The following is a 13,326-nucleotide window of genomic DNA, read 5'->3' as shown; positions in this document are numbered from 1 at the left end:
TTAAAGATCATGTTGTCGTGGCTCAGGTGGATAAGGCACCATACCATAAGTCCGGGGACCCAGGTTCGATTCCGACCTGAGGTCATTTCCCGATCCGTCTCTCTCTCCTGCTCATTTCCTGTCTCTACACTGTCCTATCCAAATAAAGGTAAAAAAAGCCCCCCCAAAAAATTGTGAGAACCTCAATTGCCTTTTTGTACTACTGTGAATGCCACTGTTCAGCAAAAAGAGAAATCTATGTTGGCAGAATGAGGAATTGAAAATTGACTTAATTAAGAATTCTTAATAAAGATAACAGTGTTATCATAGTTTGGATTATCATGGGCACATCGTTGGCAAAACATAAAATTCTTAATGCAGACTGTTGCCTTGAAATTTCAAGTATTCTCGACTATTCTTTTTTTACAGTGTGCCTGCTGTGTATGTGTTAATGGTTGTTATGCAAGAGGTGTGTGTGTGTGTGTGTGTGTCAGTTTGAGAACAGGTGGTGACAAAACAATAAAATGATGTCTTTAAATTCTGTAACACTTCTTAAACACTATTAACTATTACACTATTATAACACTATTAAAATTACATGGTATATGTGAAATTACCTAATATACAATGATTTAAAATGTGTGTGGTTTTTTTATATATACATCCTGTAAAAGGCTGTTTTAAGTTAAGGCCGTCCCTCAGAATCACTTAAGTGTCTGCTATAGAAGTAAGGGAAAGGGTGGTTGTGTAAATAACTTGACACTGGATTTACATATTGCTTTCCCTTGGTGCGCAGTGATTTTTTTCCCCCTGTGATTTTGTTTAAGTGTGCTGTGATTGAGTGGTGTGCTTAACTTTTTTTCCAACACCATCCATTTATTAAAGACTAACAACATGTTAATGTTTGGTGGCCAGGTGTGACTCGTGTGCATTTGGGTGATGGGAGATTGGGCTGATCTAGGACAGGTCTCTGGGTATGTCTTGCCCTTTTTGTTTCAGGAGGCCACCATTGGATGGGCAGAGAGAGGGTCGCTGGCTACACGGAACACTGGTGATGATGCAATATTGTGTACTTTAAATGTTAAATTGTGTGTGTGTGTGTGTGGGGGGGGGGGGGGGGTAGCATTGCATCGTAAATACGTCGGCCCGTGATCAAAGCCTTGAATCGTTTAGACATCGGCCAGTAGTCATTTACGATGGCTGGCCGACATCTCGGCGACGTCATAGCAATGAGCAAAAGATCTCCATGCGACGTCTGGCGGACGTAGCTGACATACATTGGCCCAATGTCGGCCCTACATACATGTGTTGTTGGGGTACCATCAGTAACACACTATGCCGCCAGGGACTCAAATCCTGCAGTGCCCCCTGCTTAAGCCAGTAAATGTCCAGGCCCATCTGAAGTTTGCTAGAGAGCATTTGGATGATCCAGAAGAGGATTGGGAGAATGCCATATGGTCAGATGAAACCAAAATAGAACTTTTTGGTAAAAACTCAACTTGTCGTGTTTGGGGGAGAAAGAATGCTGAGTTGCATCCAAAGAACACCATACCTACTGTGAAGCATGGGGGTGGAAAGATCATGCTTTGGGGCTGTTTTTCTGCAAAGGGACCAGGATGACTGATCCGTGTAAAGGAAAGAATGAATGGGGTCATGTATCGTGAGATTTTGAGTGAAAACCTCCTTCCATCAGCAAGGGCATTGAAGATGAAATGTGGCTGGGTCTTTCAGCATGACAATGATCCCAAACACACCGCCCAGGCAACGAAAGAGTGGCTTCGTAAGAAGCATTTCAAGGTCCTGGAGTGGCCAAGCCAGTCTCCAGATATCAACCCCATAGAAAATCTTTGAAGGGAGTTGAAAGTCCGTGTTGCCCAGCGACAGCCCCAAAACATCACTGCTCTAGAGGAGATCTGCATGGAGAAATGGGTCAAAATACCAGCAACAGTGTGTGAAAACCTTGTGAAGACTTACAGAAAACGTTTGACTTCTGTCATTGCCAACAAAGGGTATATAACAAAGTATTGAGATGAACTTTTGTTATTGACCAAATACTTATTTTCCACCATAATTTGCAAATAAATTCTTTAAAAATCAGACAATGTGATTTTCTGGATTTTTTTTTCTCGTTTTGTCTCTCATAGTTGAGGTATACCTATGATGAAAATTACAGGCCTCTCTCATCTTTTTAAGTGGGAGAACTTGCACAATTGGTGACTGACTAAATACTTTTTTGCCCCACTGTATGTATGTGTAGATAGATAGATAATATAGGTAAAATACACTCAAATCAAACGTACAAAATAGCAGTAGTGCAAATACAGTACAATATTTGTAACTGAGAAGGTGCTTAGAAGAGTAGCTTATGAGGTGTATATGAACAGTAGTGCAAATGACCAATCGCAGCAGATACAACACTAATGCAAATGATTGTAGTGTGATGTGCAAACAGATGAGATAAAGTTCTTTATATAAATGAATGTGTTACAGACCAGGGGCAGGGGGTAGGAAGTGGACAGAGTTCAGCATCCTGACAGCCTGGTGGATGAAGCTGTTCAGCAATCTTGTGGAGCAGGCTCAGAGGCTCTGGTACCTTTTCCCTGAGGGCAGGAAGCTGACAAGAGAATGTGAAGGGGGGAAGGTGTCACCAGCGATGCTGATGATTCTGCGGGTGAGGCAGAAGTGGTAGATGTTCATAAGGGAGAGCTGAGGTGTACCAATGATCTTGCTGGCTGTGTTCACTATGCGTTGCAGAGTCTTCCAGCAGGAGGCATTGCAGCCTCCGTACCACGCAGTGATGCAGCCAGTGAGGACACTCTCAATGGTGCCCCTGTAGAATGAGCACATGATGGGGGGTGGGACTCGTGCACTCCTCAGTTTGTGGAGGAAGTAGAGGCAAGTTTGACCCTTCTTGGCCAGCAATGCAGTGTTGTTGGACCAGCACCCAATTAGAAAGAGAGGTGTTGAGTCCCAAATATCTGAGTTTTTGTATTAGCTGCTAGGGAAAGATTGTGTTGAATGCTGAACTGTAATCCAAGAACAGCATTCGCACATAGGTGTTCTTTGAATCCAGGTGAGAGAGGGCTGGGTGTAGAGCAGCAGAGATGGCGTCCTCTGTGGACCTGTTTGACCTACAACCCCAATTCCAAAAAAGTTGGGACAAAGTACAAATTGTAAATAAAAACGGAATGCAATGATTTACAAATCTCAAAAACTGATATTGTATTCACAATAGAACATAGACAACATATCAAATGTCAAAAGTGAGACATTTTGAAATTTCATGCCAAATATTGGCTCATTTGAAATTTCATGACCGCAACACATCTCAAAAAAGTTGGGACAGGGGCAATAAGAGGCTGGAAAAGTTAAAGGTACAAAAAAGGAACAGCTGGAGGACCAAATTGCAACTCATTAGATCAATTGGCAATAGGTCATTAACATGACTGGGTATAAAAAGAGCATCTTGGAGTGGCAGCGGCTCTCAGAAGTAAAGATGGGAAGAGGATCACCTCTTGGAGGATCACTCCACGCTGGCTGGAGCCAGACATATGGCCTGCTCGTCTGGGGGAGGAGTGGTCTTCTGTGCTGTTGTGTTGTTTTGTGTTTCAAAGCGTCCAAAGGAATCACTGAGGCAGTTTAGCAGTGTGATGTCACTCTCACAGGTCTGTGGTGGGGGTTTGTAGTTTGTGAGGATTTGGATGATTACACAGTGACTCTGGCTGGCCTTTCTGTTTCTTCACGTGCAGCAGTAAAAGACCTCGGTAAAATCCAGTAAAATCCCCCTAATTCTGCGCCGACAAATAGTGGAGCAATATCAGAAAGGAGTTCGACAGTGTAAAATTGCAAAGAGTTTGAACATATCATCATCTACAGTGCATAATATCATCAAAAGATTCAGAGGATCTGGAAGAATCTCTGTGCGTAAGGGTCAAGGCCGGAAAGCCATACTGGGTGCCCGTGATCTTCGGGCCCTTAGACGGCACTGCATCACATACAGGCATGCTTCTGTATTGGAAATCACAAAATGGGCTCAGGAATATTTCCAGAGAACATTATCTGTGAACACAATTCACCATGCCATCCGCCGTTGCCAGCTAAAACTCTATAGTTCAAAGAAGAAGCCGTATCTAAACATGATCCAGAAGCGCAGACGTCTTCTCTGGGCCAAGGCTCATTTAAAATGGACTGTGGCAAAGTGGAAAACTGTTCTGTGGTCAGACGAATAAAAATTTGAAGTTCTTTATGGAAATCAGGGACACCGTGTCATTCGGACTAAAGAGGAGAAGGACGACCCAAGTTGTTATCAGCGCTCAGTTCAGAAGCCTGCATCTCTGATGGTATGGGGTTGCATTAGTGCGTGTGGCATGGGCAGCTTACACATCTGGAAAGACACCATCAATGCTGAAAGGTATATCCAGGTTCTAGAGCAACATATGCTCCCATCCAGATGACGTCTCTTTCAGGGAAGACCTTGCGTTTTCCAAAATGACAATGCCAAACCACATACTGCATCAATTACAGCATCACGGCTGCGTAGAAGAAGGGTCCGGGTACTGAACTGGCCAGCCTGCAGTCCAGATCTTTCACCCATAGAAAACATTTGGCGCATCATAAAACGGAAGATACGACAAAAAAGACCTAAGACAGTTGAGCAACTAGAATCCTACATTAGACAAGAATGGGTTAACATTCCTATCCCTAAACTTGAGCAACTTGTCTCCTCAGTCCCCAGACGTTTACAGACTGTTGTAAAGAGAAAAGGGGATGTCTCACAGTGGTAAGCATGGCCTTGTCCCAACTTTTTTGAGATGTGTTGTTGTCATGAAATTTAAAATCACCTAATTTTTCTCTTTAAATGATACATTTTCTCAGTTTAAACATTTGATATGTCATCTATGTTCTATTTTGAATAAAATATGGAATTTTGAAACTTCCACATCATTGCATTCCGTTTTTATTTACAATTTGTACTTTGTCCCAACTTTTTTGGAATCGGGGTTGTATATGCAAACTGGAATAGGTCATGAGAGGGAGGGAGGATGGACTTGATGTTCTGCATGACCAGCCACTCAAAGCACTTCATGATGATAGAAGTCAGTGCTATAGGCCGATAGTCATTATAGCTGGATGGGAGGGGCTTCTTTGGCACTGGTATTATGGTTGTAGCTTTGAAACACATGGGGACAACAGCTTGGTTCAGGAAGATGTTAAAAATGTCAGCTAGGACATCCTTGAGCTCCATGACACAGTCCTTCAGAACATGACCAGGTATGGATGTCTGGTCCAGCTGCCTTACATGGGTTGATCCTGGAGAGGGTCCTCTCCACGCTGGCTGGAGCCAGACATATGGCCTGCTCGTCTGGGGGAGGAGTGGTCTTCTGTGCTGTTGTGTTGTTTTGTGTTTCAAAGCGTCCAAAGGAATCACTGAGGCAGTTTAGCAGTGTGATGTCACTCTCACAGGTCTGTGGTGGGGGTTTGTAGTTTGTGAGGATTTGGATGATTACACCGTGACTCTGGCTGGCCTTTCTGTTTCTTCACGTGCAGCAGTAAAAGACCTCAGGGTGATTATTGACCCCAGTCTTTCATTCAAAACTCACATTCATAACATTACCCGGATAGCTTTCTTTCATCTTAGAAATATTGCTATGGGCGGCACGGTGGTGCAGTGGTTAGCGCTGTCGCCTCACAGCAAGAAGGTCCGGGTTCGAGCCCCGTGGCCGGCGAGGGCCTTTCTGTGCGGAGTTTGCATGTTCTCCCCGTGTCCGTGTGGGTTTCCTCCGGGTGCTCCGGTTTCCCCCACAGTCCAAAGACATGCAGGTTAGGTTAACTGGTGACTCTAAATTGACCGTAGGTGTGAATGTGAGTGTGAATGGTTGTCTGTGTCTATGTGTCAGCCCTGTGATGACCTGGCAACTTGTCCAGGGTGTACCCCGCCTTTCGCCCGTAGTCAGCTGGGATGGGCTCCAGCTTGCCTGTGACCCTGTAGAACAGGGGTGTCAAACCTGATCCATAAAGGGCCTTGTGGCTGCAGGTTTTCATTCCAGCCATGCAGCAGCACACCTGACTTGGCTCATTCAATCAACTGAACTGTCTTCACACAGTCAAATACTTGCAGCCACACCCACCCTTGATTAAAGGGTGGGTGTGTCAGTTGATTGAATAAGCCAAATCAGGGTGCTGCTGCATGGCTGGAATGAAAACCTGCAGCCACACGGCCCTTTATGGATCAGGTTTGACACCCCTGCTGTAGAAGGATAAAGCGGCTAGAGATAATGAGATGAGATGAGAAATATTGCTAAGATAAGAAATTTAATGTTACTACATGACGCGGAAAAACTAGTTCATGCTTTCGTTCCCTCCAGGTTGGATTATTGTAATGCCTTACTGTCTGGATGTTCCAATAAGTGCATAAACAAGCTCCAGTTAGTTCAAAATGCAGCAGCAAGAGTCCTTACTAGAACTAGAAAATATGACCACATCACACCTGTCTTATCCACACCACATTGGCTCCCAATCAAATTTCGTATTGATTATAAAATACTACTATTGACCTTTAAAGCACTAAATGGTCTCGCACCACAGTACCTGAGTGAACTTCTGTTCCTCTATGACCCGCCACACCTACTTAGATCAAAAGGTGCAGGCTATCTGCTGGTACCTCGTATAGTGAAGGCTACATCAGGGGGCAGAGCCTTTTCTTACAAAGCCCCACAGTTATGGAACAGCCTTCCAAGTAGTGTTGGGGAATCAGACACAGTCTCAGAGTTTAAGTCTAGGCTGAAAACATATCTGTTTCATCAAGCCTTTTGTTAATGGTGTTTATGAGGTAAAGGTGTAGATCTGGAGGGTCCTCAGACATAGAGTGTTTTGGTAAACTGGGATGTATGGATGCTGTCAGTCCCCACTCGCTTGCTCACTCGAGTTTGTTGACGGTGTAGTGGCTGCTGCTTTATGTCCCGGGGCTCCCTCATGCCTGTGTTACCTTCTGGCTTTCCCCTTTTAGTTATGCTGTCATAGTTAGTTGCCGGAGTCCCTGCTTGTACTCAGTGCAATATGTATACTGTTCCTACTTATTCAGGTGACATTGGGCATACCTAACAACCTGCGTTTTCTCCCCCCCCCAAATCTATCCCTCTGAGTTACATGGAGTCAACAGGAAATCTTTTGGTGGAGAGGGTGGAGACCTTGACTGGCTATTGTAGCCTGCAGGGAATCGGCCGTCAGACATTCTGTCGCATGTCCCAGACCCGGTGAAATGTAACTGAATTGTCTTGGCCAGCCCTAAGGGTCCCATCTGCATCTCATCATCGCTGAGGAGTGTGCTCCCATCACCCAATCAAGCATCCAGCCAGAGCAAGTCATGATATTTTTTAACCATATTAACATGCCATTGTTGTGTATTATGCCTGATGTCAAGACTCTCGTCTCTGCGAGCCTACCACACAGATTTAATACTTGTGTCATTTTTAGGGCATACCTAACAACCTGTGTTTTCTCTCCCCCCCATCTGTCCCTCTGAGTTACATGTTGGTCCTGGGATTGAGATGCTGGCCTCTTCTGCCCCTCGGACCTGCTTGATCCATCCTGGTGCCCTGTGTCTGGTCGGAGTTTTATTGCATCGCTCCTGTGAAGGACGGCCCCATGAGGACAGTTGAGGGTTATACCTGGAGGATGCTCTGGACTCTTACAGTAATGCTTTTATGGCTGAGGACTACAGTTGACTTGCTAACTTTGGGACTGCAGTTGTCATGAACAGTTTTGCACTCAAGTTTCCATCAATGAAGAGTTATAACATCAACGAAACTGTCCTCATGTTAAAACTGTTAATGTTATAGTCATGCTGTCTGTTGTTACCCAAATGAGGATGGGTTCCCTTTTGAGTCTGGTTCCTCTCAAGGTTTCTTCCTCATGTCTTGGCTCCTGTGGAGGACAGCCCCAAATAAAGACAGCACAAAGATACTCTTAGAAGATGGCTCAGGACACTTAATACAAACGATTTTACTCCGATTGTTTAGGACTACAATCACCCTGACAACTTTAGGACTGAATTTCTATTAATTCACACAATCATCATCATCTGTCATCCGGCGGGCCGGTGACTTGGTAAGATATCCTATCCCAGACCCGCCGGTCGAGCATAGCTGCTCTGAGTTGTTCTTCCTTCAACCCCGTCTCTCACTCGAGGACCGTTTTCAGGGTGGTACGTGGTCGACTGACTTTGTGCTTCGCCTCAGGCTCCCACAAGAGAACTTGTGCGGCAGGTTGATCATGACAAAACACATGGCCGCACAATGCCAGACGGCGTTTGGCGATAACTTTGTTTGAAAACTTGATGAATTCACACAAAGCCCTCACATTATCTCACTGTACTGTATATAAAATTAAATGAAGATGTTTTAAAACACCATTACACCTGACATGAGTTTATTTTCAGTAACTGTTGATTGTTTTGTGTGTATGAAAAATTTTCATTTTAAATCAATAAACTAATTTGATACAACACAAATAATTACACTGGATATATTTAGTTCTTCAAATTGTATATGACTGATACAATTATACAATATATTGGAAGGAGTGTATACTTCAGTAAAAGGGATGGCACTGATCCCATATCAGGTTCGATCGTCTGATATCAGAGTAAATGAACAGATTTGGTCTGATCCTGTTTCAAAAAGATCTAAACTACATTAAACACCAACCAAAGGACAAAGTGATAAATGTGCCTTGTAGTGAGTCTCCCCGGGGCCTCAGATTAACTCCCCAAATGCTGATCCTGTCAGGTGAGAATCCCACCAATGTCCTGAAACTGTTCCTGTCCATTTCAGCTCCCTCTTCCACTGACTGGGTTCAGATCGAGTCCCTGTGCTTTTCCACCTGCTCTTTCAGAGTTTTTAAGGGACTGAGGTCCAGGCAGTTTCATGCAGATCACAAGTTGTTCCACATTCAGTGCAGAATTGTGTGCAGTCTGATTCACTGTGCACCATGAACACACACTGACCACGTCTCCGAGTCTCTTTCATTTGTTAGAACTAAATGACTGACGTGTTTATGAATGTGTTGTCTGTTCCCCAACATGGAAATGCAGGAGCACCTGAGTCTTCATCTCACACACAGATGTTCACCACACACTGAAAATAAAAGAAAAACATCTGGATTAATCCCCACACACTGGACTGTGGTACTTCATGACCAACAGCATGGAATCATCTCTGCTCCAAGAGAAACATTATTATCTCCTGTTTATAATTTAATCCAACATTTATTCAGTCTTATATAATATCTGTGTTCTAACACTGAGCTCCAACAAATGAAAACATCCACAAGATCTAACAGGAAAGTGAGCAGACGTTTCCCATCACTGCTCTTATCCAATCCCAGGCTTTGGAGCTTTTTAAACAGTAACTCACACTGCGGTGGGTTTGATCTCTTGTTCTACATGTAGATTTAAGTGCAGACTTTAAGAAGAAGCCGAGGTGAATTTTACAGGAACGACAGAAGACACGGTGTGGAGGTGGAGAGCAGGAAGGAGTGTCAGAGTGAGTCAAATGGCTCCTTAAATCACACATTTGTGGCCGTGTGGCATTAAAGATGATCATTTTACTGAGTTTTGAGGAGAGTCGAGAAGAAAGTGTGCTGCTGATCAGAAACAGGGAAAAGCCGAGATCATCTTATTCAGACAAAAGCAGCAGGATGAAGTCAGAGACAGCAGGGTGAACATTTCTCACACTGGTTTCATTCCATGGCCTGGTCATGTGATATTTACTGACATTAAAGAAAAATAATAATAAGCTGAAATGATTATTCTTTTTTTCGACATTTATCTAAAAAAGGTGATGACTCACCTCAGTGTCTGTAGTTTGTAATGTTCATCATTCTGAAGAGCAGAGAGCAGCTTCTCTCCTGAGTCGCTTATTTCATTTCCAAGCAGATCCAGTTCTCTCAGGTGTGAGGGGTTTGATCTCAGAGCTGAAGCGAGAGCAGCACAGCCGTCATCTGAGACACCACAACCCCACAACCTGCAGAGACACAATGACACACACTTCACTGCCTCAGTTTATGAACATCAAGATTTACTTTGTGTCTTTAAATTAGAGGGGTGTGTGTGTGTGTGTGTGTGTGTGTAAGCTGCTTGCTGAAGGAGGAAGTGACCGCTCGCTCATTGTAATCAGAAACAAATTTCAGAAATAAATACAAATAATCAAACAGAACTTTATACGTACAATTTATTTGCAGTATTTACAAATTATTCCACCACTGCAGACTCCAATATGTTCAGGTTTGAGATGTCAATCATGTTCATTCCTGATTTACTGATTGGCAGTTGGTTATGAGGTTCCGCCCCTTTGAGAGATCTACCAATCATAATAAGGAGAAGCCGTGTGTCCAGGCGGGACAAAGGAAAAGCACACTGTCCAATAACCACAGAGATGTGTTTTTTTCCTGTGTAAAACGGACCCGCCCACACTCCATTCCCTCCCAGTGAAGCCGTGCGTCTGGGCGGGGCTCAAAACGACACGTTTAAAGCCTGTTGTCCAATGAGCTTTCGTCTTTCTGCCCATTAAAACAGCGAGTACACAAAGCCCTAACAGACACTAATAGATGCCGCGGCTCCAGTGGGGGTCTGTTAGCTGTGTGTGTGTGTGTGTGTCAGGGGCTTTTCACACAGACTGCACTGTTCACCACGAAACAGTGTGAGTTTAATGAACAAACAGCGCCACACTGCAGTGAGATCCTTCATCAATCTGATTCACTCAGATACTGAATTACACCAAGACGGAGGAATAAAATCGACACTTTGGGAAACGTTTCATTGCTGCATTTGAATGAAATGTTCGGGGAAGCTGGACTTCCAGTGGCGTCTTAAAGCGATCACCACTGACAGAGATGGACTCAAACATTACTGACTGTTTTAACATTTATTATTATTATTATTATTATTATTATTATTAACTAATAATAGCTGCATTGTTGCCATGGTTTTGAATTTATTGGAAGTTCTTTTCTGCTCCTTTTTAATTTTTATTTATATGTAATTTTTTTCTCTCTTTATTTTTGTTCCTGCATCAGTTCTCTGGCAATAACGACTCATTTTCGTTTCAAACTCTATATTCCTGAGATCATTTCCACCATGTCACTGCAGCTCACACAGAGGGCAGTTAGTTTGAGTCTCAGGTGCAGTTTGTGGGATTCGTTACAGTGTTGTAGTAAATTTCACAGTGAGTTCAGACACATCGCAGTCGGATCAAGTCCCGTTTTGTGCTGCAGCTTCTCACATCCGTCCATCTGACCCAAAGACTCTGTGACAAATCATCAGTGTGCAGTGAACAGAAACAATCTTCCTCCTCAGGACACTGATGATGAAGCTAAAACCTCTGCTTCAGTCTCACTATTAGAGAATGGGTCTTACTGAGGAGCAGGTCATGTGACTCTCAGAGAGATGATCTTACCCCAGTTTCTCCAGTTTACAGTGAGGATTCTCCAGTCCAGCACAGAGACGCTTCACTCCTGAGTCTCCCAGATTATTATAAGACAGATTCAGCTCTCTCAGGTGTGAGGGGTTTGATCTCAGAGCTGAACTCAGAGCAGCACAGCCTTCATCTGAGACACCACAACCAACCAACCTGCAGAGACACAATGACACACACTTCATCAACAGATTTCCATCTTGGTTTAATACTGACTTTAAAGATGATGAGTGTAAAATTAATTTTATTATTCAGAATGTCATGAGGATTTAATATCACCTGTTTATTCTCATTAACAGTGTATATCTGATTTTTATATTTGATATCTATGATTTTTATGCCACGATTTACAACCAATGGGAGACACCCTTTGTCAGCTGTCCACCAATCACAGGCTCCCGTGCCACAATGGCGATTTGTTGATAAATATTTAGAAAATAAAAATATTATTACGAAATATATGAAACCATCAAAAACAACAAAAAATGGGAATATATATACTGGTTAGAGGTAAGGAACATTATTCAGTGATATCGTTTATTATTAACTCCAATCATGATATAAAAGTTTCAAGTTTGACACCTGCCCACTTCAACCGCACTGCTGGCATACGATGTCCTTGACCCTCGTCGCTCTGAGCCAATTGGTATAATTACGTCATCTTTTTTGTACTTTTATATATTGTCATGTTGATGAATAAAACTTAAACACATTTCCCGTGAAACGAGACGAGCTACTTTAGACTGGTTCCCTGCTCTCTTAGCGCAGAGTGAGGATACAGTCCATGTCTCTGAGGCTTGGTAAGATTCATTTTATTCAGGAACCAGTTCAGGAAAACACGATTTTCAATAGACACAGGTGAACTTTGTTTTGAGGAGGAGTCAGATGTCACGATGCGTGATTCACTTTGCATAATAATAATTATAATAATAATCTCATCTCATCTCATTATCTCTAGCCGCTTCATCCTTCTACAGGGTCGCAGGCAAGCTGGAGCCTATCCCAGCTGACTACGGGCGAAAGGCGGGGTACACCCTGGACAAGTCGCCAGGTCATCACAGGGCTGACACATAGACACAGACAACCATTCACACCTACGGTCAATTTAGAGTCACCAGTTAACCTAACCTGCATGTCTTTGGACTGTGGGGGAAACCGGAGCACCCGGAGGAAACCCACGCAGACACGGGGAGAACATGCAAACTCTGCACAGAAAGGCCCTTGCCGGCTATGGGGCTCGAACCCAGGACCTTCTTGCTGTGAGGCGACAGCGCTAACCACTACACCACCGTGTCGCCCTAATAATGATAATAATAAAGTTAAATTTATATAGCACCTTTCACAAACCCAAGGACGCTTTACACAGGAGTTACCAAAAAAAAAAATAGCCACACTCAGAAGAGTAGGGTGAGGTAAAGAGAAAAGTTTTCAAGTTAGCGTTGAAGGAAGAGAGAGTGGAACAGTCATGAAGCGATTGTGGTAACGAGTTCCAAAGTTTAGAAGCAGCAACACTGAATGATCTGCCACCCATAGATGCCAGTTTTAAAACGTGGGACAGTCAGAAGTCCAGACAGAAGATCTGAGGGAGCGGGAGGGACAGTACAAATGAATTAGCTCACAGAGATAGGAAGGGGCGAAACCATGAAGAGCTTTATAGGTTAAAAGCAAGATTTTGTATTTGATCCGAGAGATAACTGGCAACCAGTGGCAGCTGCTGGTTTTTAAAACAGGGGAAGCCCATTTTACGCATTCATCGTAAAACCTGTAGGCCAGATATCAAAGCATAGAAAGGTGTGCCCCATTAGCATAGTGAACTAGACAACCCTACCTAGTGGCAGAAAGTATTTTTGCTTGTACATTTCATGTTATAGTCTGG

General features: G+C 43.5%; 2 protein-coding genes across 3 annotated transcripts in view; one reads left to right on the top strand and one right to left on the bottom strand.

The window, feature by feature from the left end:
• LOC132870554 (NACHT, LRR and PYD domains-containing protein 3-like) overlaps positions 1–13,326 on the top strand; it is a 524,974-nt gene that overhangs the window by 177,104 nt on the left and 334,544 nt on the right. The gene's annotated exons all lie outside the window — the stretch shown is intronic.
• LOC132870553 (NACHT, LRR and PYD domains-containing protein 12-like) overlaps positions 1–13,326 on the bottom strand; it is a 502,785-nt gene that overhangs the window by 405,974 nt on the left and 83,485 nt on the right. The window contains exons 7-9 of one of the 2 annotated variants that reach the window (XM_060904230.1): positions 11,433–11,606; positions 9,828–10,001; positions 8,422–9,113 (exon numbers count right to left, since the gene is read on the bottom strand). In XM_060904230.1, the coding sequence (XP_060760213.1) occupies positions 9,104–9,113; positions 9,828–10,001; positions 11,433–11,606 (358 nt within the window). In that variant the 3' untranslated portion in view covers positions 8,422–9,103. Of the gene's footprint in view, positions 1–8,421; positions 9,114–9,827; positions 10,002–11,432; positions 11,607–13,326 lie in introns of those variants that run through there. The other variant, XM_060904226.1, reaches the window with a different exon arrangement.

Source organism: Neoarius graeffei, chromosome 22 (genome assembly GCF_027579695.1).
Source record: "Neoarius graeffei isolate fNeoGra1 chromosome 22, fNeoGra1.pri, whole genome shotgun sequence".
NCBI classification, from domain to species: Eukaryota; Metazoa; Chordata; class Actinopteri; order Siluriformes; family Ariidae; genus Neoarius; species Neoarius graeffei.
Note: the sequence above shows the minus strand (reverse complement) of the source record. Positions and strands in the feature narration are given on the sequence as shown.